Here is a 27,555-nt window from a genome sequence, read left to right as displayed (position 1 = left end):
CCTTTCTGGAGTGCAAGTTACCGCGCAGTTACGTATGTAGAATAGTTAGTGGGCTGCGAGCCTAGAACGTCGGCCAATGCAGGGCCTGTTCCTTGAAGCGGACGAATTGATCGTGCAATGCATGATCGGATGAAGCTAGCGCGAACAAGTCGCTCCACCTTACCCCCAGTTGCTCACCCGCCGGGTTAGTACCTTAACGCATGTAGACGAGGTAGCTAGGTACAATTTTGTATTAGATCTGCGCCAGAAGAGGTAGGTACTACGCTAAAAGTCACAATAGAACTGGAACTCGCCAGCCAACATTGAATGAAAGTTCCATACCACTTGACCTCATAAAAATAGAGTCTAGCATGTAGTGTACCATCCAATCCGTCCAATCCGTACAAATAGGTACATGGAAACCACATACGGATTACACCAATTTCACCAACGCCTTTAGGTACCTTAGGGAGGTACGTAAAAGTAAGCCAAGGTCATTTCCAGGTCCAGGTTTTTTTTGCCCGTGATTGGAAGAAACATGTAACTAAGCATTGGCGAAAACGAAGGAAAAATAACGTCTCGCTGTCTCGCTGCCTCGCCTGACACCATACATCCTCGTCATTGAACACACTCACACACACGCCTTTCTACTTTTTTTTTCTTCCTCTTTACGTCTCTATACTTTCATCTCTCCACCGTTCGTTCGCTCGTCCCAGCCACTTTTTGAGTACTCTTACCTGCTCCGAAGCTGTTGTGCTACTAAGCATTAGCTTACGAGTTAGGGAATTAATATCGCTTGATTGTAGGATTTCTCTCGTTGAGTATTCTCGATAACACGGTGCCCCTCGATCTTTTTTTTTTTCTTTCCCTTCGCTCGGTCGTTTCACCTCAGCATCATCTCGTGGTTCGGAAAGCCAAAATAATATTCCGACCGTGATCAATAACTTGCCTCTTTACGTTATCGTCCTACCCATCGTTCAGTTCGGTTTTATTATTTCTACTCGAAATCGACCAGTTCTTCGATCGGCACTTCTCCATCAAATCGCATCTCGTGCAGCTTTACGTACCTCTCTATTAATAAATAAGGTTAATACCTGTGCTCTCGACCCGGCAAGCGACCGTTACTAGCAAGCCGCGCTTGTCCACCCTGCTTTAATTGTCACCTCCGTGTAAGTGACAAACTACCTGTTTGCTTAGTTCGAAATATATCAGGGAGGAAGGGGAATCAATTTCAAAAGATACTTGTCCGAAAGTGGGAGGATTCGTACGGGTGGTTCGACATATCAATCTCGCCACAGAGACGAGATGAGACTTGCCTGAAGTTTCGAAATTGGCTTAAGGCGGAGCAACAAACCATCTTTTTTTGCCATAAGCTTCAGCTTGTCATCCCATTCTTCCCGGCTTTCCACAAGTGTCCACCCATTACACGTTTCGGGCTTTAAGACTAGTGCCTCCCGATTGTTCCATTGCGGCAAGACCCAAGATATCGGTCGGTTACATCTGCACAAGAACACAGCTGACTTGAACTTTTTTATCGTCATGCAGTTTTCCGCCGGTTCGCGTCATATCCAGACATTTAACAGGGCGTAAGCTACGACTTGATCGTCGAGACGACAACTCGATTCGCTATTGTAATAATCCCCTTTATCGTAACGTAACACACCAGCAGATATCTCGCACCAGCTAGTCGATACTTGCAACTATTAGATCTTTGTTCGTTTATGGGTTCTTGGTAACCCGAAGAATTTGAGGCGAGTCAATCTATATGCCTAGATTTCCGGTCACCTTTCGGCGGAAATCTACCGCGGCAGAAGATCCAAATGGACCGGTAGCAGAGCAGCATTCTTTCCGAGTCCTGGAACGGGCTGAAGTGAGTAGTGGAAAGTCCTTCGATGGTGGTGTCAGGTTGGCCCGGATGACGGGGTCTGCACCTAGACCCAACACTTCAGATCTCGCAGCGGAGGATAATCTGTTTGCGGGCTTGAAAAATAATCGGTACGTCCAAGTTGGGTAATATTTCCAACGTCTTTTTCTATTTTTGCCGCTGCCTCATCGCCAAGAGTTGGTCCGGGCTGTACGCAGTGGGCTGCTGGTTACGAATCACTCGGATTTTAGCACGCTATTGTCTCAGACCTTCGTACACTTATATTACCAGCCTGGTCCTAGCGTTATGCAATTTTACTGATCATCCCTAGTGGTAGCGGAAGTTCCAACACTACTAAGACAGCCTCCGATAATTCTTCTCGTCACAGCAACGCCTCTACGGCTCCTTCATCAACCGATTTACCACCGCAGGACGACTGGCGCGGTGTTAACAGAAAATCCGTGTCCATGGCAGATGTTCCTGCTCCACTGGCACCCAAGAATCACGGCGGCTTCCTTAAACAAGCAGGCCGAACTTTCTCTTTCGGTAACAGAAAGAGTGCATTGCCAACTATAATGGCAGAGGACACCGTCCCTGCCGTCCCCGCGATGCCTGATGAGTATAGTCCAGGTACGCCCCGTCGCCGCTCGCGGGCTGAGACTGTTTCGACGGCCAGCACAGCGACGCCTAAGGTTGAAGACAGGGACTTCATGTTAGATCTAGGCGGTGACCTTAGCAGCACGCTCAAGTTTGACAAGCGTGCTAGTGTCGCTACTATAAAAGAGCGTGGCTTGATGGCGAATCGAGCCAGCCAGCTTACCCCGCTTCATCTTGACAACTCCGTTCCTGTTGAACCTCCACAGCATTCGTGGAATAGTCATCATTCGACTGAGGGATTGTTAGCGTCTGGGCGAACATTGACGTCCCCTACTATTCATGAAACGCGGCCACCACCCGTTCCAAAGCATGATGACAGCCCCAGAGAGCGCCGACGATCAGACGATGACGATGAAGACGAAGACACAAAACTCTTAAGGGATTCTCTTGCCGCTACTCAATATTTGGCTAGCGAAGAACTAGACCCTAGCGAAAATTCTAGCCGGTACAGAAGAGACGAAGATAGCACTTTAAGCTTTAGATCTGGCGCTACCGAGTCGTACTCTAGGTCGGCTAGGTTCGGTAATAAGACCGACGACGATAATCTCTTCGATAGACCCGGCAGTCGTCCTAAGTTGGCATCAAGGATGGGCCCTCGCTCCCACACCATGCCACAGAATAAGGTTATGACTCCTGCGGAATTTGAGAAGTACCGCCAAGATAAAGCTCGAGATGAGATTATGGGGATAGCCCACGATGATGAATCAGATAAGGAAGAGGATAATTATGATGATGACGAGGATGATCGAGAGAAAACAAAGCAGCTGGCTAAGCAAAGACGAAAGCAAGAGGCCCATATGACTGTTTATCGACAACAAATGATGAAGGTAACAGGCGAATCGTCTACTAACACTCACACCTCTCGCCCTAGCATCTCAATGTCAATGAGCACGCCGAACTTAGTATTAAACGACCCTGGCAAAGGTGTTTCCCCGATCCCCCCTTCGGATGGCTCCGATTCCGACGAAGAGGTGCCTTTGGCGATTCTTGCAGCTCACGGGTTCCCTAATAAGAACAGGCCGCCGACGCGTCTCAACAACATGTCGTCTAACCCTAACTTGCGAGCCTCTGTCGTACAGCCTTCTTATATCAGCGGACCAGGATCTACTACGGGCGACAATAACGGCCAGGGAGTTGGTAGTGGCGGCAATTTACCACCGTTTGCTAGGAAACTGCCCCAGGATCCGTACCTTGGCGCGGGCTTAATTAACCAACCCCCGAGAGAATCATTTGCCTTGGGCGGAGGATCTGCTGCTTCGAATAGAGGGGTGCCTACTGGAGGTCTAGTTGGTGTGATTGCCAACGAAGAGCGATCGAGGGCGTTACGACGTGGCAGTCCGGTAGTAGATGGCGGGAGGAATTCCTTTCCCCTCCCCCCGAACATACAGACGAACGGGATGCCGATAAATAGGGGTTTTGATCCTATGGGTGGCATTCCTCCTCAGACGATGTACCCAATGGGCATGCCGCAGATGCCTAATCCGATGTTGACTCCTGGCGACCAAGCACAAATCGAAATGACGCAGAAGATGCAGCAGTTTATGCAAATGCAAATGCAATTTATGCAGATGATGGCTACCCGTGGTCCGGGACAAGAGCAAATGCAAGCGCCGTTTCGACCCCAGGGACATATGCCAACACAGTCTATGGGATCTTTGGCAGAAGGACCTCGCAATTCATTTATGGGCGATCTAATGGTAAATCACATGGGCCAGGGAATGAACTTGGATCTACCGAGGGGCGATGCGCAAATGCGGACAATGAGTATGGTTCAGCCAAGCTCAGCATCGTGGCTTCAGCCACCCCAAGCAGGTTATGCGCCTTCGATACGCGCCCAGGGCACGGGTTATACTCCTTCAATTGCACCCTCAGAGCGCAGTAATATTGGGTTACCTGGACGCTACCGACCAGTTTCGAGTGTTGCAATGGTGGACCATAGCAGAACCGCTACCATGTCTAGTGCCATGCCAGCCCTACACTCGAAGCTTCAAGCCGAAACCAAAGTGACTCCCGTGAACAAGGAGGAGGACGATGACGACGAGCAAGGATGGGAAGCCATGAAAATGAAGCGGGAGAAGAAAAAGAGCCTCTGGCGATCCAAAAAGGGTTTTGGGGACGATATCGGAGCACTCATCAGTTAAAGGACGTATATGCATTCCAATGGTTTATATCATGATCCTGGGCTACATAAAATAGGGGCGCGCACGAAGAGCACATAACCATAACTACCTATGCTTATCGATCGAACTCCCAACAGCGCTCCCTTCGGTGATTTTTCCGTCTACTGGGAGGCCCTCTGGACAGAGGACGAGTTGGGTCCTTGTATATTTCAAGATCACAAGTGAAAGCATGTCCTGCGAGGTAGGACGAGGCGTATATGGTTTCGTAAGGAAGATTTGGCTTTTTTTGGATAAGAGAAAGACCTGCCATTTAGAATAAGAGATCTGTGGGATGGACTAGGGGTATATCTGAAGCTCGTGGTGGGACGATTCATGATAGAACACCCTATATATCGGTAATCTAATACTTCATCCACCCAGCCATCTACCTCGACAATAATCTTTAATTATGGATATACCTAGTCGGAAGTGATGTTTGGAGGGGCGAGGAGAGGATGGGATGGGAGGCAGGGGTATTGTTTATCATTTGATTCATTTATGTTGGTAGCCAGCGTTATAGCATTCATTTAGACATGTTTTGGATTTTATCCTATGAGCCAAGGTAGTTTGTTAAAGCCTATCGTAATTGGCCTTTGATTGTCTGGTGATATTGCCTTATCTCTTCGACGGCGATCGAGGCTAATGCACTTTCGTCCGACTAATCCCTACCAGTCCGTTGTCCTTTTTTTTATGTTTCCTTTTTGGATGTTTTCTACTCCAGCTTACCCCTAGCCCAAGCGTTGCGCTTGACGCCGAGCTCAACAGCAGCGAGGCCCCAGTCCTCGCCGTGGTTATGGCCGCCGGAAGTAAGGCCCGCGCGAGCCTGGGCCTGGGCGTCGTCGAGAACGGTCAGGACACCGAAGATGACGGGAATGCCCAGGTCCAAGCCGACGCGCATCAGGCCGTGCGATACCGAGTCCGCGATGTACTCGAAGTGCATGGTCTCGCCCTTGATTAGCACACCGATGGCGATGATGGCGTCGAAGGGCTGCGTTGCGGTTGCCGCCGCTACTGTCGAGGCTAGGTCTGTCGTCGAGCCGCCGAGGAGGTCACCGGCCGAGGCGCTGCCGCTGCTGGATTGCTGGATCTGAGAGGCGGCGTACATGCTATGAGGGAGGTGTTAGTTTGATGTTACGTTGGTATATAAGATCATATAGCAATTGCAACGGCGCGAGGAAGGTAGCAGGTAGAGTCAAGGGCTTCTAGGTAAGCAAGAATATTCGGAGGGGAGGGAATTCCTAACCGCTGGACGGCGATGGGCAGTTCCCACGACCCCGGCACCGACTGCACGACAATATTAGACTCTTTGACGCCGCAGCTCAGGAGCTTCTCCTTGGTGCCCTTGACCAGCGGCTCGATGATGGTGGTATTCCAGCGCGCGTGCACGATGCCGATGCGCAGGCTGCTGCCATCGTGTTCTTGGGGGGAGGGGCCTTTGAGGGAGTGCGCCATATTTTCTCTCGCGCGACGGAGGTTAATTGGTTCTTAGGCGTTTAATGTAGTAAAAACGGATGTCAGGGCATATGTAGTCTGTTAGTATAAAGCAATTGAGTACGGTATGTAATGTACCTAAGGGAATTGGAAATATGAGGAGGAGGAATGAATCAATGGTGTGAGAATGGAAAGCTCCTCAACGAGGTACCTAATGTATGAGGTACCTACATCGGTATGAGGTAGTATTCGAGGTACACAAGGTGGGCTGTTATTGTATGTATTGTACCATTCAGAGGGGCAGAGAGCATGACGCACATCCGAACAGGGGTATACCCTACCCTACCTTAGCCTTTTGCGGCACCTAGGTGTCTGCCTTCGTCACCTAAATGTACCCGTGGTTGGTAGGGTGGTTACATGTATTCAACTGTATTTTTAGGACCGGAGTTGCTTCGATTATTACAATAGCGAAATGGAAGGAGTTACACAAAGCCTAAGTCGCAACTTCTCTTACTACCTGTTCTAGGGGTTAGCAGGTTCGGCTAACAAGTTGGACGAGCAGGTACGATGAAAGTCGGGATGCTTTAGTTTCTACTTGACTCAATAAAGTTTTCCACTCCTTTTTCTCAAGTTGAAAACACCATTTATACTCTCCTTTATACTCTCAAGTAGAGATGAAGAATATACCTCGTTCAATTAGGTACATATAGCGTTAATAGAGTATGGTCCAGCTATTTCATACTTCCAACTAATGTTGTTTGATCTTCATCATGTCTACAATTTCTCGTTTACCTGAATCTACCACTCGACTCCTATGTTCACCCTTAGCTATTACAACTCCAGTCGCCTTAGTGAAAGAGCTCCTAGAAAATTCAATTGATGCTAAAGCTACGTCGATTGAGGTCATCATCTCTGCAGACACAGTGAAGAAAATCGAAGTTCGGGACAATGGAACCGGTATCCATCCAGACGATTACGATGCGCTTGGAAGACGTGGTCATACAAGCAAACTCAGGAGCTTTGAGGAACTAAGGACTCATTTTGGGAAAACGCTCGGCTTTCGTGGAGAAGCACTAGCCAGCGCAAATTCCTTAGCCCAAGTCACTGTCACTACCAAATTCGCTTCGGAGCCTGTTGCAGCCATCCTTCACATTAAACCGGATACCGGAGGCATACAGAAGCAACAGCCAACTTCGGCACCGGTTGGAACTACTGTAAGTATAGCCGGGCTTTTTCATCAGGTTCCGGTTCGGGAACAGATGGCTATCAAGGGCTCAGTAAAAGCAATAGGCAAGATTCGCGAACTGCTATGTTCTTATGCCATGGCAAGACCGCAACTAAGATATTCACTCAGGGTCTTGCAGCTCCCTAAACAGAATTGGAACTACTCGCCAAAATTGCGCTGCAGTGTGAAAGAAGCGGCTATCCAGCTATTTAGTTCAGATATTACGACTTACTGCTTCGAGAAGATATTTGAGATAAGTGATCTAACTAACAGTAATGACCCTACCGTCAAGCATGAAACTTTGCCAAATTTCAAATATGTGTTCGAAGCCTTCATTCTAAAGCCGAATTCAGGCTCTCCTAAAGTTTCGAAGCAACGCTATTTCTCTGTCGATAGTCGCCCTGTTACGGCAAAAAGGGGCACTATGAAGAAATTGTTGGACATCTACGTTGAGCATCTCAGCATCCTCTACCAACAGGACACTTCAACCGCAAAACTCAAAAATTATTTCATTCGGTTAAACATCAAGTGTCCTCCTGGAAGTTACGATGCTAATATAGAAGCCTCGAAAGATGATGTGGTATTCTCAGACGAGAAAATAGTGCTTGACGGATTTAAGGACTTGTGTAAGGAAGTGTACAAAAAAAGCCCGCCCAGTGATCTATGTCCACAGTTATCGGCTACAAGGAGCTCCGTTTCAAGCAACGGGGACGATTTGGAAACTCGAAAGTCACTACCCATAGGGACTCAAGTTAAGTCCATCTCTAACAGGGTTGAACACCTTAATTCATCAGTGCGGACACCAAACCAAACCATCGTACAACCAATACTACAAGGTCAACAAGCCCCTATTGTCTCCCAGTCATCACCTGCTCTGTTGCAGGATACGATGACGCATACGCATAGCCCTATATCTCTCGGACTTGCTCCGAACAATACTGAAATATCACCCGCTCAAGAGGGATCTAAAGACACTTTAAGTCCCCAAGGGAAACTATCAAACACCGGATTTACTCGATATAGAGTTGACATGTCTACAGATTTGAATGAGTATAACTACGATGACTCTCAGGGCAAGCCTGCCGGTTCTACACAGGCACTGCCCACCCTTCAGGGGAAACTAGGTACAGCCAAAAATTTGGCCCCACAAGATGTAAACCCATGGATTATCACAAAAATGAATGCATCTATACCTAGCCAGATGATAGCAGAGCGGATCAGGAACGAGCCAGCCCAAAAGAGCAGTTCGCCATTACCGGCATTTGAACCTCCGATGACTCCAGATCCTCCTATCCTTCGTCACGTAGGAGCAGCACCACGAGACCTTGATGTCCCCCCCAGCCAGCAACATTTGGGATCACAAGGTAATCTACGTCAATTACGGTCTAGAGTACCTGGCGGCCCATACCGTAGCCCAATATCAAGCCCATCTGGGATGGCTTCACAGGATGCCATAGGTGGTATTGTAATGCCTACCGCTCTAAAGCCGAGACGACGCCGCAACCCCCTCCCCTGGTCACCACCCTCGTCTATTGAGGCAGCTGTAATAAGCAAAGATCGATTAAAAAACCCAAGGGACGAGTTCATGGCAGATGGTATGAAACAGACGACGATATCCTTCCAAGGTGTTGGGGGGAACCGCAAACGTCAATTACAAGAGGATAGTACTGCTATCAATCAAGGTTCGCAAGGTCAGGAACATCAGCAGGAGAATTGGTTTCAGTATGTGCCAATACCGGTGAAGAATGACTTCGGCCATCAGCTTTCACTGCAGAAGGCGCCTTACGTCTCTGAGAAGAAGCAGCATCAGATCCATGCCAACCTAGAGACAGCCCAGGATCGACCATGCGTTCAGTCACGCAAGAATTACCCCCAAGAAGAAGTCAATTCCTCTGAAGTAACCGAGCCTATCAATACAACTTTAGCAAGTGGTGACCCTCGGGCATACCTCTTACGCCGCCAAAAATCTATGGCCGCAGAAGAGAGGGGTATGAAGCCAAAGAAGATTCGAAGATTAAAGAGCTCTCTCTTACCCCTAGAAAACACCCCCTCTTATGACCAGACTCATTCTCTAGCCATTATCGAGGTGTGGGATGCTAAAACCTTGCGCATTTTTGTCAAAAAGTACGCGACCTACGATAGATATGTCACAAAGGGGGTTGTAGAAAACGGTCTTGAGATGAGTCTGGAAGAAGGCCGCAACGTTGAGAAGCGACTCAAGTCGGTTCTCCTTCAACACATGGGCGCAGCCGATGACGAAGAGTCCGTTCCTGAAGTCAACATTTGCTCTTTGCTAAAAGGTAAAGGAGCTATAGCTAGTTCGTGGACCGAGTAAGCGGTGTGGAGTCGTTGGTACACGATACATAAAAGAGGACATCCAGTTTGCTTGGATGGTTGCTTTAGCTATGAGTAGGCGTAAGTTGCCTCCAGAGAAAGTTGAAGTCTTGGGGACTGGGGTAATGGTGACATAATAATGCTTTCTAATTATGAATCATGGGCTTGCATAACTGCTTCGTGGGAGAAAAGAGTGTCAATTCATGTCCTCAGCTATACGTAGCTATTCCAAGTCCTTAACAGCTCTAATCTTGAGGTTACTGGCAAATTTAAAGGGACTGCTAAGCAGGATTCGTATATCTGAAGTCGGTGCCCCTGAAGCTCGCACGTGTACTCTACTGTCTAGATGTTGCCCCTGTCACCTGTCCTCCGGGTGTCTTTTAGTTGACGTCGACTACGAGTAACTCTATAAATATTCGTTCGTATAAATCTCCAAGTTTCAACGATCTTCCGCCGATGTTAAGAGGAATGCCTGTGGATTGCTATGAAATTAGAAGAAAGAGGCTTCCCTAACCTTATACAGCTACAGATATGCTACCGCAGTCATCAAAAGTTACTAGAAGGCCCCGTGACTATTATAACTTCTTCTTCCCGAACAGTTGATAATCGCTAGTATGACTACGTCTAACCTTACATAGACTGACATATTCCCAGCTAGGTTAACTCTTGTTCAGCGTTTTAAAATCCTTTAAAGCTTCAACACTCTCCGTAGTTAAGAATAGGTTGGTGATTCCCTGGTCGCAGCCAGTCTTAGTGACCCAAGCCGTGAAAAAGGGACAAGGAGAGAAGACCGTTAATACGGTTGAGACCGCGGGAGTCAAGACACCGCCTATTGGCCCTGGAGCATTCATGAGTGGGGGGCAGTAGCGTCGTATGTGGCTTGCTTCCACGGAGGCTGTGGATTTATGTATGTCGAGGTTTAGGCTACTACATAGGGTGATACGTAAGAGGGCGGGGAAGACGGTCTCGTATGTCGTCTTAAGGGTGGAGAGCTTTAGGGTCTAGCACAGAAGGGAATATGGTTAAGGTGGGATAAGGGCGAAGTGTGGGTTATTAATCGTTTGCTGTCGTGTATGCTTCTGCTTGGTGGTATTCTCAGGGATAGGTTTTTATAGACGGTCGATAAGGGGGAGTGGAGGGTTAAGATCTGATTAGGGGTTGATTTTTCGCGGTGGTGATTCACTGGATTCTTTAGCAGAAATACGGTTAGTCTACAGTTCGTATTCAAAGGCCGCCTGGGTAGGTACCTATACCTAATTTGCGAAGAAGAAATTTGCGTAATTTAGCTTGCTGGGTGCTGTTAAGTAGTTTCAAGCCATTAAATGTGTGGGATACAGTTTTGCATAGGAGTAGCAACAATAGTATCGAAACACTGCTAAAGCTATGCCAATATGCCTATAGTATGTCCAGCCCCCCCCTACAATAGCCTAACCCGTATATATAGCTTACAAACTACAACAACTTGCATAGCCCGTCTCACTCCCCGGGGAGGAGTCTTCACTATTATGCATGGCTCTTCTAGCAAGCGAATACGAAGTCAACTCCAGTGATTGGCCGACAAGAACCCAATTGGACAGTGAGGAGGTGTGCCCAATAATGGGATACTGTATGTAAGAGTTTGACCTCGGGGTAAAGTTACTCTATCTCTACGGCCACGGCCACGTAAGATATCAGTGAGTCTTCAGCACTATACCAGACCCTATTGGCATATTGACACAGGTAAGCGTGGTATGTGGTAAGGGCCAAACTTGCGAGTTGACGGATTCGAAGTCAACCTTTCTCTTTCTCTTACCCGAGGAAGATGACATGAATGTCTCCATAGGGATAGGGGATAGTATTCACGTAGAAGGACGAGGAAGATGTCCGAATTTCCGATCCGGGCAGGCAAGTCTGTACCTTATATGGTTGATAATTGCTCTAGTATGCATTTATCCCTACCGTGGTGGTGCTATGATGGCCCTATCGTGATGAAGAAGCCGGTAGTACTACATAGTAATCGGTTACGATGAAAATGAAGTCGGGATACAGTGGGAAGAACCTGAGAACCTGCTTTTCCCACGGCGCTAACGCTGTGCCACGTTAAGACCCCAGTCGTCGATCTCGATTTTCTTTATATCTACACAGTAAAGCCTCAGGTAAGCTTCCGGCTCGTATTTGCATAAAGACTGGCATGCAATGACGCGTTTCGGATTATATAGCCAGCGCGTAGTATTTAAGATCGGCGTCTCTGCCGTCACAAAGTGATATTGGAGTAGCGAAATTAATGAATGAATGAATGAATCAATGAACGAATCAGTGTATATAGGTATCTTCTTGACGCCTTCCGGATATGCGAGGCATCATGTAGACGCAAGAGCAGTGTACAGATAGTTAGCAGTGCGAACAAATGCGAACATGGCGTCTAGGGTCCATCTTTTACCACATGGCATAAAAAGCCAAGGGCCAAAACGGGCCACCGACCGAGTCGCCGACTGGATGGCACCGTTCAGCCACTCCTGTACTGCATGTATGTATGGCGCCCCCCCACCGTCAGACCCGTATAGGTAAGCTCGGACCCAACGAGAAGGCTCCCCTTTAGTTTCTTTCGGAGTATTATTCTTCGACGGCTGATGGCAGCGCATCTAAACTAGATGCTTATTAGCTCCATGGCGGAGGTGGTTTGATACGAGCGCACCACATCTCGCCTAACCGTTAACTGCTAGTTATGCGCAGTCGATACTAGAGATGCTAGTTCGAAACTGCCCGTCCGCGGGCAATACATAGAAACGGAGACGGAACGCGCGGGTTGCGGGAGATTGGACCTTTCGGATGCGTAGAAGCTCGGGACGGGTGGAAAAGGGAAAGGGAAACAAACTGGGTCAGAAACGGGCGAAGGGGAAAGTTGCTCAGGACATTGTCACACCTTTCATTTTATTATTGGTAGATATTATTGGTAGAACTCGTTACCTAATTGATGCTATCGCGTAGTACCCGTCATTTTATTATTAGAGTGAAAATGGATGAAATGGATGAAAATACTCGAGTCTAGATCGAGTTTATAATTGCTTGGAGTTGGACAAAACACTTTAAACCCCATCTCGGTTCGAGACGACCTTTCCATATCCTTGGGATTGGCGCCATCGTCGATTATACCTGCCTTTGTGTTATTCTAGTTGATATCTAATATAAGGTAGTACTGGTTCGATCATGATGACTTCATCATTATCGTCGTCACTTTTAATTGGTTGGAAATATGAAAATAGTCGGGTATAATATACATATCCCATCATTCGATCCTACGGCTAGAATTCTTACCATCATGCTGCCTGGCAGTCTTGGAAATATTTTACGACATACGAAGTAGCTATTGCTTACAATTATACCTAACGTAAACCACGGGTCAAAGGCTCACACGGGTCAAAGGCCCAGTGAAAATACATACAAAATACGTCTGTGCGTAACCGTGCACTTTACTTAAAATAAATCGTATTAAAAATCGGTTTTCGAAATTAAATATGCATTTAAATTTTAATAATGATAGTATTTTTTTATAAAATTTTACTATTTTTTTTAATTAATAAAAAATAAAAAACATAAAAATGAACTTAAAATAATAATATTTTTTTATAATTAATATTATAATGTAATGATATTTTTTTCCATTTTTCTATAAGTTAGGTATATAGTTAAATATAACATATTAAAATTTAAGATTTTTAAATTAAGATTCCGTAAAGTTATGAATTTCTGAAATATTAGAAATAAGGTGTGTTTTGCGTTGGGCCTTTGACCCGTGTAAGCCGTTGACCCGTGGTTTACGTTAGTTGAAAAACTAACTGAAGCATACATAGGGGAACTCTCAGTCTCAGCTTTCACAAGTTAGGTAATGATAGGTAGTATAGCCTTGTACGATGTACGAGGTACGTACCCTTTTAGTCTTAGGCGCTAATGCATCGAAATGCGTTGGCTTTAAGACGGCTTCAAGGGTCCCTGGAATATCTCTGCCTTAATGGGTTTTTTTTCCTCTTTGTTCTTGCTTCCCGTCCTAATCCACGTTAATCAGTTCCTAACATCAATAATAATAGTAATAATTTTAGTACACAGCGCTATCGCCGTCGTTGCTCCCGTTTTGACTCTTTACCACTCTCGCTTTTTAGGGAATATTTCTATGTATTTCTATAAACACCCTCCAGCAAATCATAGTTCGCAGCAGTAAGCAAGCAAGCAAGCAAAGCTAGAAAAAACAGGGATCTTGTTTTTGGGTCGTTAGACAGGCAGGCACGGCTGGCAGGCTGGTAGGCTAGATTTGGTAACATCATAATTCACTTACAAACCAAACGACGCACTGCCACAACAACGCCCCAAAGTAACCCGATATCCGATCTCCTTTCCTAAATCCTCCCTCGTTTTTCATAATCATTTTCTCGTATCCATATTTTTATATTTACAAAATAATATTCCCATATCTTTCAAGTGCATTTGAAACATTTCCCCCCGTCGCGCGCATCCAATCAATTGCAAGGTCCAGCGAGACTGCTGCTCTTCCCAGCAACGATGTGGCCCTAGTGGTCCTGGATCCTTATCCTTCAGCGTTAAGCCTTGGGCGACACTATCTTGGTACTACTCTCCCGACGACGAACGATGCGAAATCATACTTTAAGGCCTCTTAGTTCGCCTACGTCCTATACCTCCTATACGTCCTATTCAAGCTTCGCCGACGTCGACGCCGACAACGACGCCGAGTTTGACCAGAATCAAGATGTATATGCGGCAGATGATGCTTCGTCCGTCAAGATGATAAAGATGATAGGCACTTATGAGTCCGAGCAAGATAGATGCTTGCCATTATTGTCTTCGCCAGCTTCTACTCCCCCAACAACACGAAATTTCGGAATCCCGTCCCTCTCCAGGATTGTAGTCGGTTCCTTGGTGGCATGCACTTGGATTCGTACCGCATCCTCTGTAAAAGTCGCGTTCGACAACTGTCTAGATAGCAACTACATCTACTCCAACCAACCTCCAGAGCAAGTTCAGCTTCAATGGGTTCCTCTTTATGTCGACGCTAAATTCGATACCGAGAATCCAAACCACAACCTGATCGTAACAGTTTGGGGGAATGTGACGGGGCGCGTTGGCACCGATACCCTGCCACCATGGAATTCGTCGGAGTGGGATGACCCGAGTCAAGTACTGAATGGGAAGATACAAAACGAGCCCGAACCGAATCTACCGGCCGATCAACGTAAAGTTACAACATTATACTACAAAGTTGACGTCTCGACGTACGAGCCTTATCGTGACACCGTGAACTTCTGCGACAATATCTTGAACGGGTCGTGTCCGCTCGGCCCCGTGTTCAAGGATCAGATATCTCAGTAGGTTGCTCCCGCAAAAAAATCAAGAAGGGACGGCAGAGCATGTTTAAAAATTGGCTATTGTAATGAACTAACATTTAAATCTATGTAGAGATTCACCACCCTACGACTTCCCCTCGTTTAACCTCACGAATGACATGTCTTCAACCTACGCGTTTACGTCATTTGCTCCCACTTTCATTATTTGGTATGGCGATTCTGGGAAGACTACGATTGGATGTGTTTCTACTATTCTCACGCCGGACCTCGGTGGAATCGCTTGGTCTCTGAAGTTTCTCCCGCTATTTGTACTGATCTTGGTGGGGTTTGCGACAGCTTTCGCAGGAATTTTCAGCCCATGGGGCACGAGTGATGTCTTCCATTGGACATCAAATTACGGTAGAGACCCTGATCTTTTACGCCTGGTTACTCCTGGGTTCGGCGACTGTCTCCAGTATATCCAGTACGTCCTTCTTACCGGTGGTCTTACCCTGGAATACCCCGGATTCTATCAGCCAGTTACGAGTCAGGTCTCTTGGTCTGCGTTGATGTTCAACCAAAGCTTCGTCTCCAATACGGAACCCTGGCAGAGTCTGGTTGACGGACTCTATAAGACTGATGGCGAGTACGGTCTTGAGAATATTGCGCAATTAGAGGGCATGGCTCGGGTCGAAGATATTTGGGCCGGTATGATGGTATGGTTACTGGTCATCATTGGGGCCGTGCTCTTCTTATTACAAGCCTGGTTCTTTGTACGATGGCTATTACGATATATCAACCACGTCCCCGAGGAAGATCTTCGATCCAAAAATATACCTTTCTCGATCGGCAATATCATTCGTATCGTCTTCAGCTATTTCTTACTCCCCGTTGTCGCCCTGACCGCTTTCCAGCTAGTGGTTGCGGATCGTTCCACGGGCTATCTTGTAGGGTTAGCCGTTCTTACTTTGGTCTTGATCATTGGATTTGCGATATGGCTCATATACCTCATTATAAGTACCAAGCCTAGGGCGCACCTGTTTGACGACCTCCCGACCGTGCTCCTTTACGGGCCCCTTTACAATACATATTCTGATCAAGCGGCTGCTTTCGCGATAATTCCAATTATACTAACACTATTGCGAGGCATCGCTATTGGCGCTGTGCAGCCATCGGGTACCGCACAGGTAGTAATATTGGCCGTATGCGAAGTGATTCAAATACTAACACTTCACGCGTTTCGGCCTTTCCATTCGCCTACTTCGATGAACGCCTATCATACAGGATTTTCGATAGTTCGCTTTGTATCGGTGATACTCATGGTTGCATTTACGCCAAGTTTAGGAGTTTCGGAGGGTCAGAAGAGCTGGATTGGTTACGTGATCTTACTGATACACGCATGTGTACTGATTTTTGGCTTCCTGCTAAATGCGCTACAGACGATCATCGAGGTCATCGCACGGCTATTAGGTGCTGGGGGCGATAACATCGACGGGCAGAGAAGGGGCGGACTTTCCAAGATTTTCGGTGCCCGCCAATTATCCAGACGCGTAGATCGACGCGGCGGTCCGTCCCGTCAAAGTCAACTTAGTAGTACGGCGATGCTAACCTCTGAAACTGCAACGAAGCGCGGGTACGGACGCGTAAGAAGCGAATCAGCTGGTAGCATTGGGATGCTCGCCAGTCCCAACATGAGAAGTTCGAGTGCTTTAGATGCCCGAAGTCTGGATGCGTATTCAATTCCACTTGGCAGCGGCGGTGCTTTCACTCCGACGACGACAACCCCTGGGGAAACTAGTACATTCTCCTTCCTACCGTCTCCAGGGCAAGCTACTCGTCCTCAGCCCACGGCTGATCCCTACTACCGCCCCCCACGTGCCCGCCGAGCTACTAACGATGAGATGGGCACCGCGTCACCACATCGGGCGCGTAGCTCCCTGGCTAGCATTGACCTATCAAATCATCGGTTAAGTGAACCCGCGGGAGCAACGACAGGCGGAGATGACGATGCACTCCCTGTGGGGAAGATGAACCCAGCTCCGGCACCTGCACCATATATACCGGTTTTTGCACCAAGAGCAGACTATTCGACCCGTGAAGTCGACTTCTATTACGGGGTGCGTGGCCCCGCATTAAACTCGGAGGGACCCGGCCGCAAGTTAGGCACAGGTCCAGCAGATCCTACCAGCCCAGTCGCGACTGCTACTGGATGGCTTAAACGCCTTTTCGGCGGTAAGACTAAAGAGAAGGGCAAGGGTTTCGAGGTAGTCAGAAGCGCCCGAATGCCTCCTGCGATGAGGGCCAGAAATGGCGAGCTCGCCGAGGAGCCACCGGAGGGCATACCCGTAGCAATGGGTGTACTTCGAAATGGCCCAATAGAGAGCGACGACGAGGAGGATACGCCAAAATCGAAGAAGACCAAGCGCGTCGTCGAAGACAGCGCCCAAGGCGAATTGCTTAACGAAGACGGTGAGCCTCAACAATCAGATGGCGAGCCTCGATCGGATGACGACACGGACGTCGAAATACCCAGAGTCGCCGAAGAGCCGCCCCTTTTACCCGATCTCGACGCAGGCGAAAGCTTTAGGGTCCCTAGTAGAGTGCACTCCAAGGCGAGCAGGCATCCGTCACAGAGAACGGTGAAAGGTCCGTCAGGAGTTGAGGAAGTGCCAGCAGTGCCCGAGGTACCCAGGAAGAGCTCGAAACGAAATTCCAGCGTAAACCCGTTAGAGAATAGGCAACTTATTGATATCGTGCCGCCTGTAGGGGTACCAATGGTGCAGACTCAGTCTAATAATACGGGACCGTCGGGAAGCATGTCTGCAAGATTGCCATTTGATCGGACTAATTCGCAAAAGTGCCATTCGTTGTCGTCGGTGGCAGGAACAGAAGCGTCCAGCCACGTACCGTCAGCCGACGGCACAGAAGACAGACCTACAAACTACGGTTACGTTCATCAACATAATATCAGCAGAGTCGAACCGGAGCAGGGGGTGGATCTACTTGGAAGCTCGGCAGAGGTAGTGGACATGTCGAGGAAGCCAAGCCCCGGCTCGTCGGTATCTAGGCGGTCTGATCACTAAACATGTCACACATGCACACACTTACACACCTACACCTACACCTTAGTATTAGATATTTACGTGTAACGAATTTCCTTGAATCGCTGTATAGGACGGATGTATAGAGTTCGAGCAGCCCTTTGGCAAGGGTTATAATAGGAATTTCAGCGAGGCGGTTTGAAATTTTGCGGTTGGGACTAGCAAGGCGCTTTAGGATCTGATCACTCGCATCTTAGGGCAACGATGTTTCGATGCCTTTTACCAATCCTTGTTTGTACTCGTACGCGACGAGTTGGCCTTGTGTTGAGCGATGGCGTACAAAAAAAATGGCGAGGATATAGTATAGGAGGGTTGGAAATAGGTACATGTCAGAGGAAGGGCGTAGCATATATATACCTTATATAATTGCATGCGGAAGGGAGGGGAAAGGGGGGGCAGAGGGGCAGAGACGAGAGGGGGAAGCGTTGAGAATGGAAGACTAACTAATAGCGACCTAGATACCTATAAATTAAAGTAACTTGCCTTATGTACATATTTACCTAATGTATGCTAGAGCCTCTTATTCGGCATTTCGGTAACTTTTAGTACCTATGTATGTAGTTGAGTACCTATAGCCTTAGGAATCTCGGTGTTCCGGGTCGTAAAAGTTATAATAAACGACACGGACTCCCGATAACGGAGCGGAAATCGACTTCGGGTGCTATTATTCTCCATTAAAGGCCCCATACGACCTTGAACCCGCCTGCCCGCCCGCACCAAGCTGCATCCAACAATGGCGTAAAGTTGGCGATAAGTCGCAACAGTGGAGAAATGTGTTTGTAGTTTTCGTCTCGGGGTCGTAGTTAGTTGTACGACATATTTTCTAAGCCGAGACTATCCTCTTGATCCTCTTGGCCCTCTTGACCCTCCTGATACCTTACCTTGGTATCTAGAATATTTAAGTGCCTTGACATCTATATTCAACACGGTACTAGAGACTAGAGTTTCCTTTAAGCAGAGCAGATCAGACAAACAGATACTAAACTAGAGTGATCGGAAAAAGACAGAAATAATCATGGCGGCAGAGGAGAGTACCGCACACGGGGTATCCGTGCAAGACGCCGCTAAGCCGGAGCTCGTCGAAGGTGTTGCCCACGAGAAACCCGTCGTTGGTATAGACGAGACAGAAGCACCGGTGACGGCAACAGCACTGGCTTCTAGGTTCCAACACCTCTCGCTGTCGGCGCAAACCATCCACGCCGACGATTTCCTCAACTCGCACCAGTCCGTCGCCCCGCCTATGCACGTCTCGACTACCTTCCGGTATAGCGACGACCCGGACGAGCTCAAGCCTTGGACTAATATCAACGTAGGCTTCCCTTACTGCCATTATACCATACCTATCCTTCAAGAGAATGATATATGATATATGGAACTAACAAGCAATCTTAGCCCAACAACCCCTACGACTCCCACGTCTACTCCCGCGACACCGCCCCCAACACCACCCGCCTCGAAGCCGTCCTGACATCCATCCTCCACGGCCCCGCACTAACCTACTCCTCCGGCCTATCCGCCTTCCACGCGCTCCTAGTCTTCCTCAACCCGCGCCGCGTCGCCATCACAGAAGGCTACCACGGCTGCCACGGCGTCATCAAAGTCCTGTCCAAGCTCACCGGCCTCCAGACCATACCCCTCGACGCCGACTTCGCCGACCTGCAGCCCGGCGACGTCGTCCACGTCGAGACGCCCCTGAACCCCACCGGCGAGGCCCGCGACCTGCGCTCCTACGCCGACCGGGCCCACGCCAGGGGCTGCCTCCTGTCCGTCGACGCGACGCTCGCCCCGCCCCCGCTGCAGGACCCCTTCGCCCAGGGCGCCGACGTCGTCATGCACAGCGGCACCAAGTACTTCGGCGGCCACAGCGACATGCTGTGCGGCGTGCTGGCCGTGCACCCGCGGCACGCGGCGTCGTGGATCCCGCGGCTGCGCGAGGAGCGCCTCGTCCTCGGGTCCGTCATGGGCAGCTTCGAGGGCTGGCTCGGCGTCCGCAGCCTGCGCACCCTCGAGCTGCGCGTCCGCAAGCAGAGCGCCGACGCGCAGAAGCTGGTCGCGTGGCTCGCCGGCGAAGTCGACGGAGGAGGCAGCAGTGTGGTGGGCGAGTTCGTCGCACGCGTCAGGCATGCTAGCCTGCAGCAGAAGGCGGAGTTGGAAACCGGCTGGCTGAGGGAGCAGATGCCCGGCGGGTTCGGGCCCGTGTTCGCGGTGTACCTGCGGGACGCGGACGCCGCGCGGCGGCTGCCGAGCAAGCTGGCGCTGTTCCACCACGCGACTAGCTTAGGGGGGGTCGAGTCGCTGGTCGAGTGGCGGGCCATGACGGACGCGGGGGTCGACAAGAGGCTTTTGCGGTTCAGCATTGGGCTGGAGGGGTTTGAGGACTTGAGGGATGATCTGGTGCGAGGGTTTGAGGCGCTGAAGGCGGAGAGGGCGAAGAAGGATGCTAGTGCTAAGGTTGCTGCTTCCGGCGGTGCGAATTTGATTGGGGGAGTGTGATGATGATGATGAGTACCTAGGGGCTGGAATTGGGATCGAGGCGTGGATGGATGGATGGATAGGCGTGGGAATATGGGAGCTTCATAAGCTCTTGAGGGAAGGGTTAGATCGTCTACCGCTTCAAACTCTACAACAATGAACTATATATTGTTTTAGGAGAACAAGATATAAATGTTAGAAATGTTGGAAGGGGGGGACCCCTGATATTAGCAAGACTAACTTCTCAATAATAGGTACGAATTTACGTGGGCTTGCTGACTACTTGTTGACTAGACTTTGGGCGGAAATATAGAATAAGTCGCAGCTCATAAAAGCTCTATTTACCTATGTAATTGGTGCTAACTCACGATACTATATACCTACTCTTAAAGGCATCTATACTATACCCTAGAATGTGATGCGGTAGGGGTTAATATTAACAACCTAACTCTTCGTTATTCATACCCTATCCCCTATCCTAGTAATACCCTATTCCTTCTAAGCCAGACCAATAAGCCTTAATCCTGGCACCAGCTCTTCTCGGAGCGTCTAGTTCGTGAATAAAATAAGAATTAGGTATATGTTTATATACAACGCCTCCCATGAGTACCTTAGGTACACATACTAGTCGGATCGGCTTTTCTTCCTGTGCGGAGTTTCGTATGTAGACCCGTCCGATAGGCCGATTCGTATACCATTACTATTAATGTATAGAAAATGTAGGGTGGTCCTGTCTACCCTAACCTTAGGTAGCTTGTATTTTTGTATATGGCGCTAGGTTGCGCAGTGAAGTGGCAGAGTGCCGTTTTGAGATGAGGCAAGCTCTGTTGGATATACATAGACGGAGCGTAATCACAGGACCTTGTACTTTGCTCTCACGTCTATAATGGATATGCATTCGCCCGCCAACAATGATCGATTCACTAGTTGTGCAGTTGGCATCGTTGGCATCGTTGGCATTGTAGGAAGCTCAGCGTTGCCCCGTTATCTCGAGCATCTCCGTCAGGCTAACAACACGGTACCCGTCTTTCTTCAGCTTCTTCAACACCTTCCGCAGCATCGGCGCCGTCCAGCCGCGGCGGTCGTGGCACACGATCACAGCACCAGGGCGTACCATGCTCAGGATGTGGCGCGCGTTGAGCCAGGACCAGCTGATCTGCGCGTCGTGCGGGTACACGCTACCAAGCACGATGCGATATCCGAGCTTGTCGACCAGTGCGCGCATGCGGTCGCTGAAGAAGCCCGAGCCGGGCCGGAAGTACTGAGGCGGCATCTTGGGGTTCTCGACGCCATTAGCTGTCGCGTACGCAGCCCGGATACGCTCGCGCACCGTCTCGATCTGCGTCGTCAACTCCTCGTCCGACAGCGCGCGCGACGGCTCGTCGTGCATGGCGTGGTTGCCTAGCTCGCTGCCGCTGCGCACGATGTCCGCCAACGTCTCCTCGCGGCCGGGTACCTGGCCGCCGATAACGAAGAAGGTAGCCGTAGCCTCGTGGCCGTTGAGCACGGCGAGGATCTCCTGCGTGTGCTCTGACGGGGCGTCATCGATGGTCAGGGCCACAACTTTCTGGTCCGTAGGAACCTCCCACAGCACGTCGGGCCATCGCCGCGCGAAGTACCGGATTAGGGACCGCGGCGGCTTATAGACGACGTAGAAGGGCAGCAGAAGCAGGCTTAGGATGGCGATCAGGGAGACCAGGGTAGTCATCCTCCGGCGCCGGGCCCGCCGCCGTAGCTTGGAGGGCAGGCGGAAGAGCGCGGGCAGGCGCAGCATTTGCTTTAAGGGTGGAGATCGAGGAGGGTAGCATTCGATGATTGGGGGCGGGTTGATATTATATTTTCAGGATGGCGGCTCGGGCATCGATTGGCGAAGGACCTCGGCACGCAAAGCGTCGTGCGACTACGACTACAAAAAAAAACGAGTGCGACGGGACTCGGGACTCGGGACGAGACGAGACGAGAGGCAATAGGCAATAGGCAATACAAGAACAAGGTAGGTTAGAGCCAAGAAAGGAAGGGGGAGGAGAAAAAAAAGACATACATTAGGTACATACAACCACCCACGTCACTTTTAGGGGCTTCAGGGGCTGATTTTAGTGGGTTAATCAATCAATTAGCGTCCTGGTGTGCTAATTTTAGTGGTTGCATTGCACGCAGTTAATGCCGTTCTCCGCCGTAGGTGTGGGTATGTGAGTACGTACACCTGGCTGACCTGTTATACAAATGACTTCCAATGTTCGATCTTTCCCATCTGTACAAAAATATTATACGTAGCCGAAGTTAATATATGCATGTAAATAAGGTAATGTATTAACTACTTAACCTAGGTACTTAACATAAAGTCCAAGTTTAAGGTTTATTTGACATTAACTAGGTAATTATTATGACGTAGTTAAATCGCTTAGTTAATTGGTATAAAAATTGGTATAAATAACATCAACAGGATTTCAACATTCTTTACCATGTAATAGTCCCATTCCGTCTTTTTATATCTACCTTGGACCTTGGTACGAGTACGTATGAAACCGAGGATGAACTGCTCCATTTCCATTTCCATTTCCATGTCCATGTCCATGTCCATACCCTCACCGCCCCAAATCTTCAAACGCGATGCGGAGATTTCGTGACTAGGATACGCATGAACGTATTGTACATATTTAGAGATACCTACTATGTACCTAGGTAGGTTATCAAGTTGGGTTGGGTAATGCACGCATGTGTTGCTTTAACCCGTGACGAGGCCACCACAGTCGCGACCATGGTTATGATTTAATCTACCTATGTATTATTATAATTATTATTATAATATCTTGAAACGATTCAATCAAGGCCGAACCGCTGTGTGTCACGACCTTCTTTGTCGGAATTGGGAAGGCATCTGGTTTTTATATCCCATAAATTATATGAGCTGTAGACTTACATAGTGTGTAGTAGCTATTTTCGGAGCCGAAGACGACAATACTCTACTACATAGCATGGGTCCTTTGACAGACAGCTGGGGGCCGATCTGCTGAGATAAAGTTCTGATGTCTAATGTCTTGGGCTATTCGTCATGCTACCCTTTACCTAAACTTAGTGAGCGCTTATTTATACACATCTGTATAGTTTTCTTACCTGTTCTACTACCTAGTCCGGATCATATCACCGGACACAGCTGCGGGTTGTCCAGTTGTTATGTCTCTAGGTAGGTAGTCATGCGGGTCGTGTTCGCACATGTGCGTACATATCTCCCATATCTCGGCCGTATTTTTTTTTTTTTGAGACCTGCTTGAATAATACCAAACACCGATACTATACCACAAGAAGGAGGAGATTCTTATCGTGAACTAGCCCAGAAGGCGACATCCAATGAGGGGCTACTCTCCACTGTGCACCAAGAGAGCTATTGTGCGGGGAATATATCATGCCACTGTATAGAGGGTCACCTCTACCTTATGTAACATACCGTGCAGAGATAGCTCCAAGAATGATGCGTGTGATGGAGAGTGTTGGGAAAAAAATTCGTTTGTATCCCTAGACCTCATACATAATGCCATCAAGTGTAGATTAGCCTAATCGCTAGCAGACTGCTCTGGAACATGCCGCGTTATTATATCAATATACAAAACTTGGAAATTCTCAACACTCTAATTATAGCTTCAACCGCGTGGCCGTTACCCATTCAACATCGAGGAACAGGATCGATTCATTTCTTAGGTTGATACGGTACAAGTAAACTCGGGTTGTATATCGTGAATAACTGCTAGAAATCTTTCGAATAAATTGGCCATAGATTCATGCGCAGATAATGTTCACTTCATCGTTTAACACTACGTAAATGTAATTCATAAACAAACGGGCATATGTCCACATCAATTCTTAACACTGCTTTAAGCCTTAGTAAGAGGCGCTTCATAAACAATAATATTCCACCCCAATCCATCAAACTTGACGAACAACAGAAGAAATGACCGGTATAGGTCTAGTGCTAAGTGTCTGGGTATTAAAACCACAAATTTCAACCTTGTCTCAAACGCCTTGGTCCCTTCTTCGAACCTTGCCCCGAGCGAGATATCACCCCAAACTCCACAACTTAACCCGTAAATCTGATCGCTAGGTCCCCCCGTATGCCGACACCTTTTTGTTAGCTAGGTTTGTGCGTAGACTCGTAGTCGACCGTCCAAATATATACATTGAAATGCCGCATATAATGCTACCCCCGAACCTCCGGCAGTGAGATTCAGGCGGAACACAACTTGTACCGGTTTAAATCCATACCTGCTGCATTTCGGCCGGTTCGGGTTTGAAGAAGGTCGCAAATAGTCCTTGTACCTCAGCCAAGTAATCCTCTGGTCGGAAACTGTAAAGGCCTCGGGCAAGAAGCTCTTGTTCCTCCTCATCGATAACCTGCATCTTGTCCTTAACGCCCAGCTCCTCTGCGAGTTCCGATACCTGCGCCAGCTCGTTACCAAAAGGATGCTGGGCCTCGGAATAGTCTCGGCGGAAAGTCGGACGGGCCGGAGGTGGAGATGTGACTACGGGAGGCATAGGGGGCACCGTAGCCGAAGTTATAGATGGTTTGCGTGAGAAAGAACCGTATGAGACAGAAGTAGCTGTCGTCGAGGTCGAGGTCGATGACGAGCGAGAAAGCGAAAAGCTTGCTTTCGTGGAGACGGACTTTCCGGATTGGTTGGAAAGGCGCGCAAACTTGTTTGCTAAGTTATCGATTGATGCCTTCTTAGTGTGTGATGGCGATCGCTTTGGGATGATTGGCGCCTCGTTTGTGTTTGAAGGCGTCTTGGGCTGGCCTGGAGCGACGAAATAGCACGAAAGATGATTGGGCTCTGGCGTGACAGATCGATCTGCTGTTGGGATGTCAGGGCTCGTCGGTGGTGATGATGAGCTAGTGCGAGGACTATCAGAAGAAGAAGAGTCGGATTTGCTGGACTCGGTTGGTGAGGTTTCTGATAGAGGATATAAATCCGGTGCGTTGTATGCGAGCATATTAGTTGTGTGGGTAAGGGCCATAGGACCAGATATCTTGTTGCGAATTGCCGCAGAGTTAATCTTAGCAGTACTATTGCTCCGTTGCGGCAACATTCCTCCCAGATCCTGCGAGGACTGCTTTCGCCTCGTCGTAAAGGCGCGCGCAAGAGACATATTGGCTGACGGTTTCAAGAGCCTCTTAGTGAAAGAAGAAAAGAACTAAAGGACTAGTTGCTCTACCCTGGAAGACTTCCAGAATATGAGTCGAAACGCGGGAGGATGCTAGGTATGGCGTTGGATTTATGTTGTGCCACCTAGGCGCGGGAATCTAGTTTGAAAGATTACCCTTAACGTAAGCTGGTAATCCGTCTTGTAAAAATTGCGCCCTATAAAATTTCTCCGGCCTGCACCAATCCACTTCGAAGGCCAAGTTTTCTTCACGGAAAGGCGATAGGGTATATACGACACCTAAAGCCTAGAGTTGATAGTTGATATTGGTAAAAGTCGGGTAATGTGACAACCCTAAGTTGAGTGAAAAGGATATAGTGACAGTAAGTACACTACGACCTGTTTCCGGCCGGTGATGGATACCACTTCTGGACGCGCTTAACGGACGGTTGTGCAGGAGACGATGTTACCCTAATTAGGCAGGTGGACAATGTGGTTGGGTCCTGGCGAGACAACCTGATGTGATCCTATGAGATCGCGGGGTCTTCCCTCTCAGACTAGGTGTATCGTTACGTTGAATGACCAACGAGTCCAGGTCTCAACGATGACCAAATCGAGTAGTTGCGAATGTAAGGTTGCCGTTGCGGAACGCTTAGCCGTTTAATTCGCAAAAGTGCAAGATGCGCTAGTTGCGGGCGAAGACACTGAGGCGTAGAGATTCCCGGAGTTCCTAGTTGACGCCTCTTCGGAATTCCTAAATCCCTATATGAAAGCCGAGGCGAATATAGGGTCACCGAGATTTGCTGTAGACACCACACAAAAGTGAAATGTGAGTGTAATGATCGTAGTCGAATAACCGTCCAAGGTTTATCGAAGTATGGTATCAAACTCTCACGAGTTCCCTTATATTGGTAGCATGTGGATCTCTTGTCTTGGTGTTTGTGTATATTCACACAAGATTTGTCGCCAACTCCGAAATAGCTGGTTGACAATTGGAAAGGAGAGAGGGTTAGGTAGTTTTCAAATGGATTTCCAACAGCCTTTTGGGAGGGTTGGTCAAAAAAGGGTTTGTATGTACTAGAACGAAACAGTGAAACAACCAGGTTCCTGATAAGATCAAGGATTCAGACAATAGTCGTCGTAATACCTTGCAAGTGTAAAAGGAAGGACAATATTTTCGAAGCCTCAAGAGACTTGTTTAATTCGTGACCGGCGACGAGTCTCGGATGAGGATCCGTAGAGAAGAGGAATGAATGAATAGGAAGAATAATGCCAACGAGACGGGCAAGTGGTTAGAATGAGTGGAAAGTGAAGGAGTGCATGCACTTGGGATGAAAAGGAACCGCGACAATAATACTAATAAAGCGCACCCAGGGGGGGTTCGTGGTCCGGACTGGGGGAGAAGAGAAGGAAAAAAAGAAAGACATGGGGAAAAGAAGCCCTAGACAGGCCTATATCCCATCTTAAGTCTCCACTTACAGGGAGTCTGGGAACTTAGGGCGAAAGTATTAGTCAAGTTTCAGGTACTAAAAGGGTCTTTGTATTTCAATACAAATTCTTATAAACTTTACTTATAATCGGTGTATTAGTTACCAACAATACCCTCGCATGTTCTTTCTTCTTATGCTTGTTAAGGCATTGACAACCCACATGGGCTTTAATATTAGGTACATGCCTAGTGCACTTACATACATTAGGTACACGCACCAGCTTGACTTGCAGACTTGTTTTCTCAGTAAGCATAACTATTCAATCTTCAACTTCTTTGATCCTCAACCATTTCTATGTCCACTTCTAAGTCATTTATCATATTCCCTTTCTTTGTTTGCTTCAGTTTCGCATCCTCCCTCACCATTTCCCCAGTAGGCTTTCTTAACTAACATACCTA

General features: G+C 48.4%; 7 protein-coding genes across 7 annotated transcripts; 4 read left to right on the top strand and 3 right to left on the bottom strand.

Annotated features, from left to right (window-relative positions):
* Positions 1 to 1,744: 1,744 nt before the first annotated feature.
* Positions 1,745 to 4,641, top strand: F5Y00DRAFT_250387 (uncharacterized protein; the record flags this gene model as incomplete). The annotated part of the gene is made up of 2 exons (XM_048009725.1): positions 1,745 to 1,974; positions 2,175 to 4,641. 2 exons carry the CDS (start codon positions 1,745 to 1,747, stop codon positions 4,639 to 4,641), a joined length of 2,697 nt encoding a protein of 898 aa, XP_047870374.1.
* Positions 4,642 to 5,150: 509 nt separating this feature from the next.
* F5Y00DRAFT_7439 (6,7-dimethyl-8-ribityllumazine synthase) lies at positions 5,151 to 6,209 on the bottom strand. Its single transcript, XM_048014098.1, has 2 exons — positions 5,903 to 6,209; positions 5,151 to 5,765 (listed from the first exon to the last, which is right to left on the bottom strand). Exons 1-2 carry the CDS (start codon positions 6,109 to 6,111, stop codon positions 5,372 to 5,374), a joined length of 603 nt encoding a protein of 200 aa, XP_047870373.1. The 5' UTR covers positions 6,112 to 6,209; the 3' UTR covers positions 5,151 to 5,371.
* Positions 6,210 to 6,487: 278 nt separating this feature from the next.
* Positions 6,488 to 10,001, top strand: F5Y00DRAFT_267609 (uncharacterized protein). Its single transcript, XM_048012096.1, has one exon. The coding sequence runs from the start codon at positions 6,861 to 6,863 to the stop codon at positions 9,648 to 9,650; it is 2,790 nt and encodes a 929-aa protein (XP_047870372.1). The 5' UTR covers positions 6,488 to 6,860; the 3' UTR covers positions 9,651 to 10,001.
* Positions 10,002 to 13,653: 3,652 nt separating this feature from the next.
* F5Y00DRAFT_223123 (uncharacterized protein) lies at positions 13,654 to 18,441 on the top strand. Its single transcript, XM_048005834.1, has 2 exons — positions 13,654 to 15,003; positions 15,095 to 18,441. The coding sequence occupies exons 1-2, from the start codon at positions 14,270 to 14,272 to the stop codon at positions 18,042 to 18,044; spliced, it is 3,684 nt and encodes a 1,227-aa protein (XP_047870371.1). The 5' UTR covers positions 13,654 to 14,269; the 3' UTR covers positions 18,045 to 18,441.
* A 181-nt stretch (positions 18,442 to 18,622) lies between these two features.
* F5Y00DRAFT_223121 (cystathionine gamma-synthase) lies at positions 18,623 to 20,866 on the top strand. Its single transcript, XM_048005833.1, has 2 exons — positions 18,623 to 19,371; positions 19,455 to 20,866. The coding sequence occupies exons 1-2, from the start codon at positions 19,078 to 19,080 to the stop codon at positions 20,553 to 20,555; spliced, it is 1,395 nt and encodes a 464-aa protein (XP_047870370.1). The 5' UTR covers positions 18,623 to 19,077; the 3' UTR covers positions 20,556 to 20,866.
* On the bottom strand, positions 20,867 to 22,551 carry F5Y00DRAFT_223120 (carbohydrate esterase family 4 protein). Its single transcript, XM_048005832.1, has one exon. The coding sequence runs from the start codon at positions 22,306 to 22,308 to the stop codon at positions 21,505 to 21,507; it is 804 nt and encodes a 267-aa protein (XP_047870369.1). The 5' UTR covers positions 22,309 to 22,551; the 3' UTR covers positions 20,867 to 21,504.
* Positions 22,552 to 24,299: 1,748 nt separating this feature from the next.
* Positions 24,300 to 26,108, bottom strand: F5Y00DRAFT_7346 (uncharacterized protein). The gene has a single exon (XM_048014081.1). The coding sequence runs from the start codon at positions 25,671 to 25,673 to the stop codon at positions 24,780 to 24,782; it is 894 nt and encodes a 297-aa protein (XP_047870368.1). The 5' UTR covers positions 25,674 to 26,108; the 3' UTR covers positions 24,300 to 24,779.
* Between the last annotated feature and the right edge of the window lie 1,447 nt (positions 26,109 to 27,555).

This window comes from Daldinia vernicosa (genome assembly GCF_022497035.1).
Source record: "Daldinia vernicosa strain CBS 139.73 unplaced genomic scaffold F5Y00scaffold_1, whole genome shotgun sequence".
NCBI classification, from domain to species: Eukaryota; Fungi; Ascomycota; class Sordariomycetes; order Xylariales; family Hypoxylaceae; genus Daldinia; species Daldinia vernicosa.
This window is presented reverse-complemented; position numbering and strand designations above follow the sequence as displayed.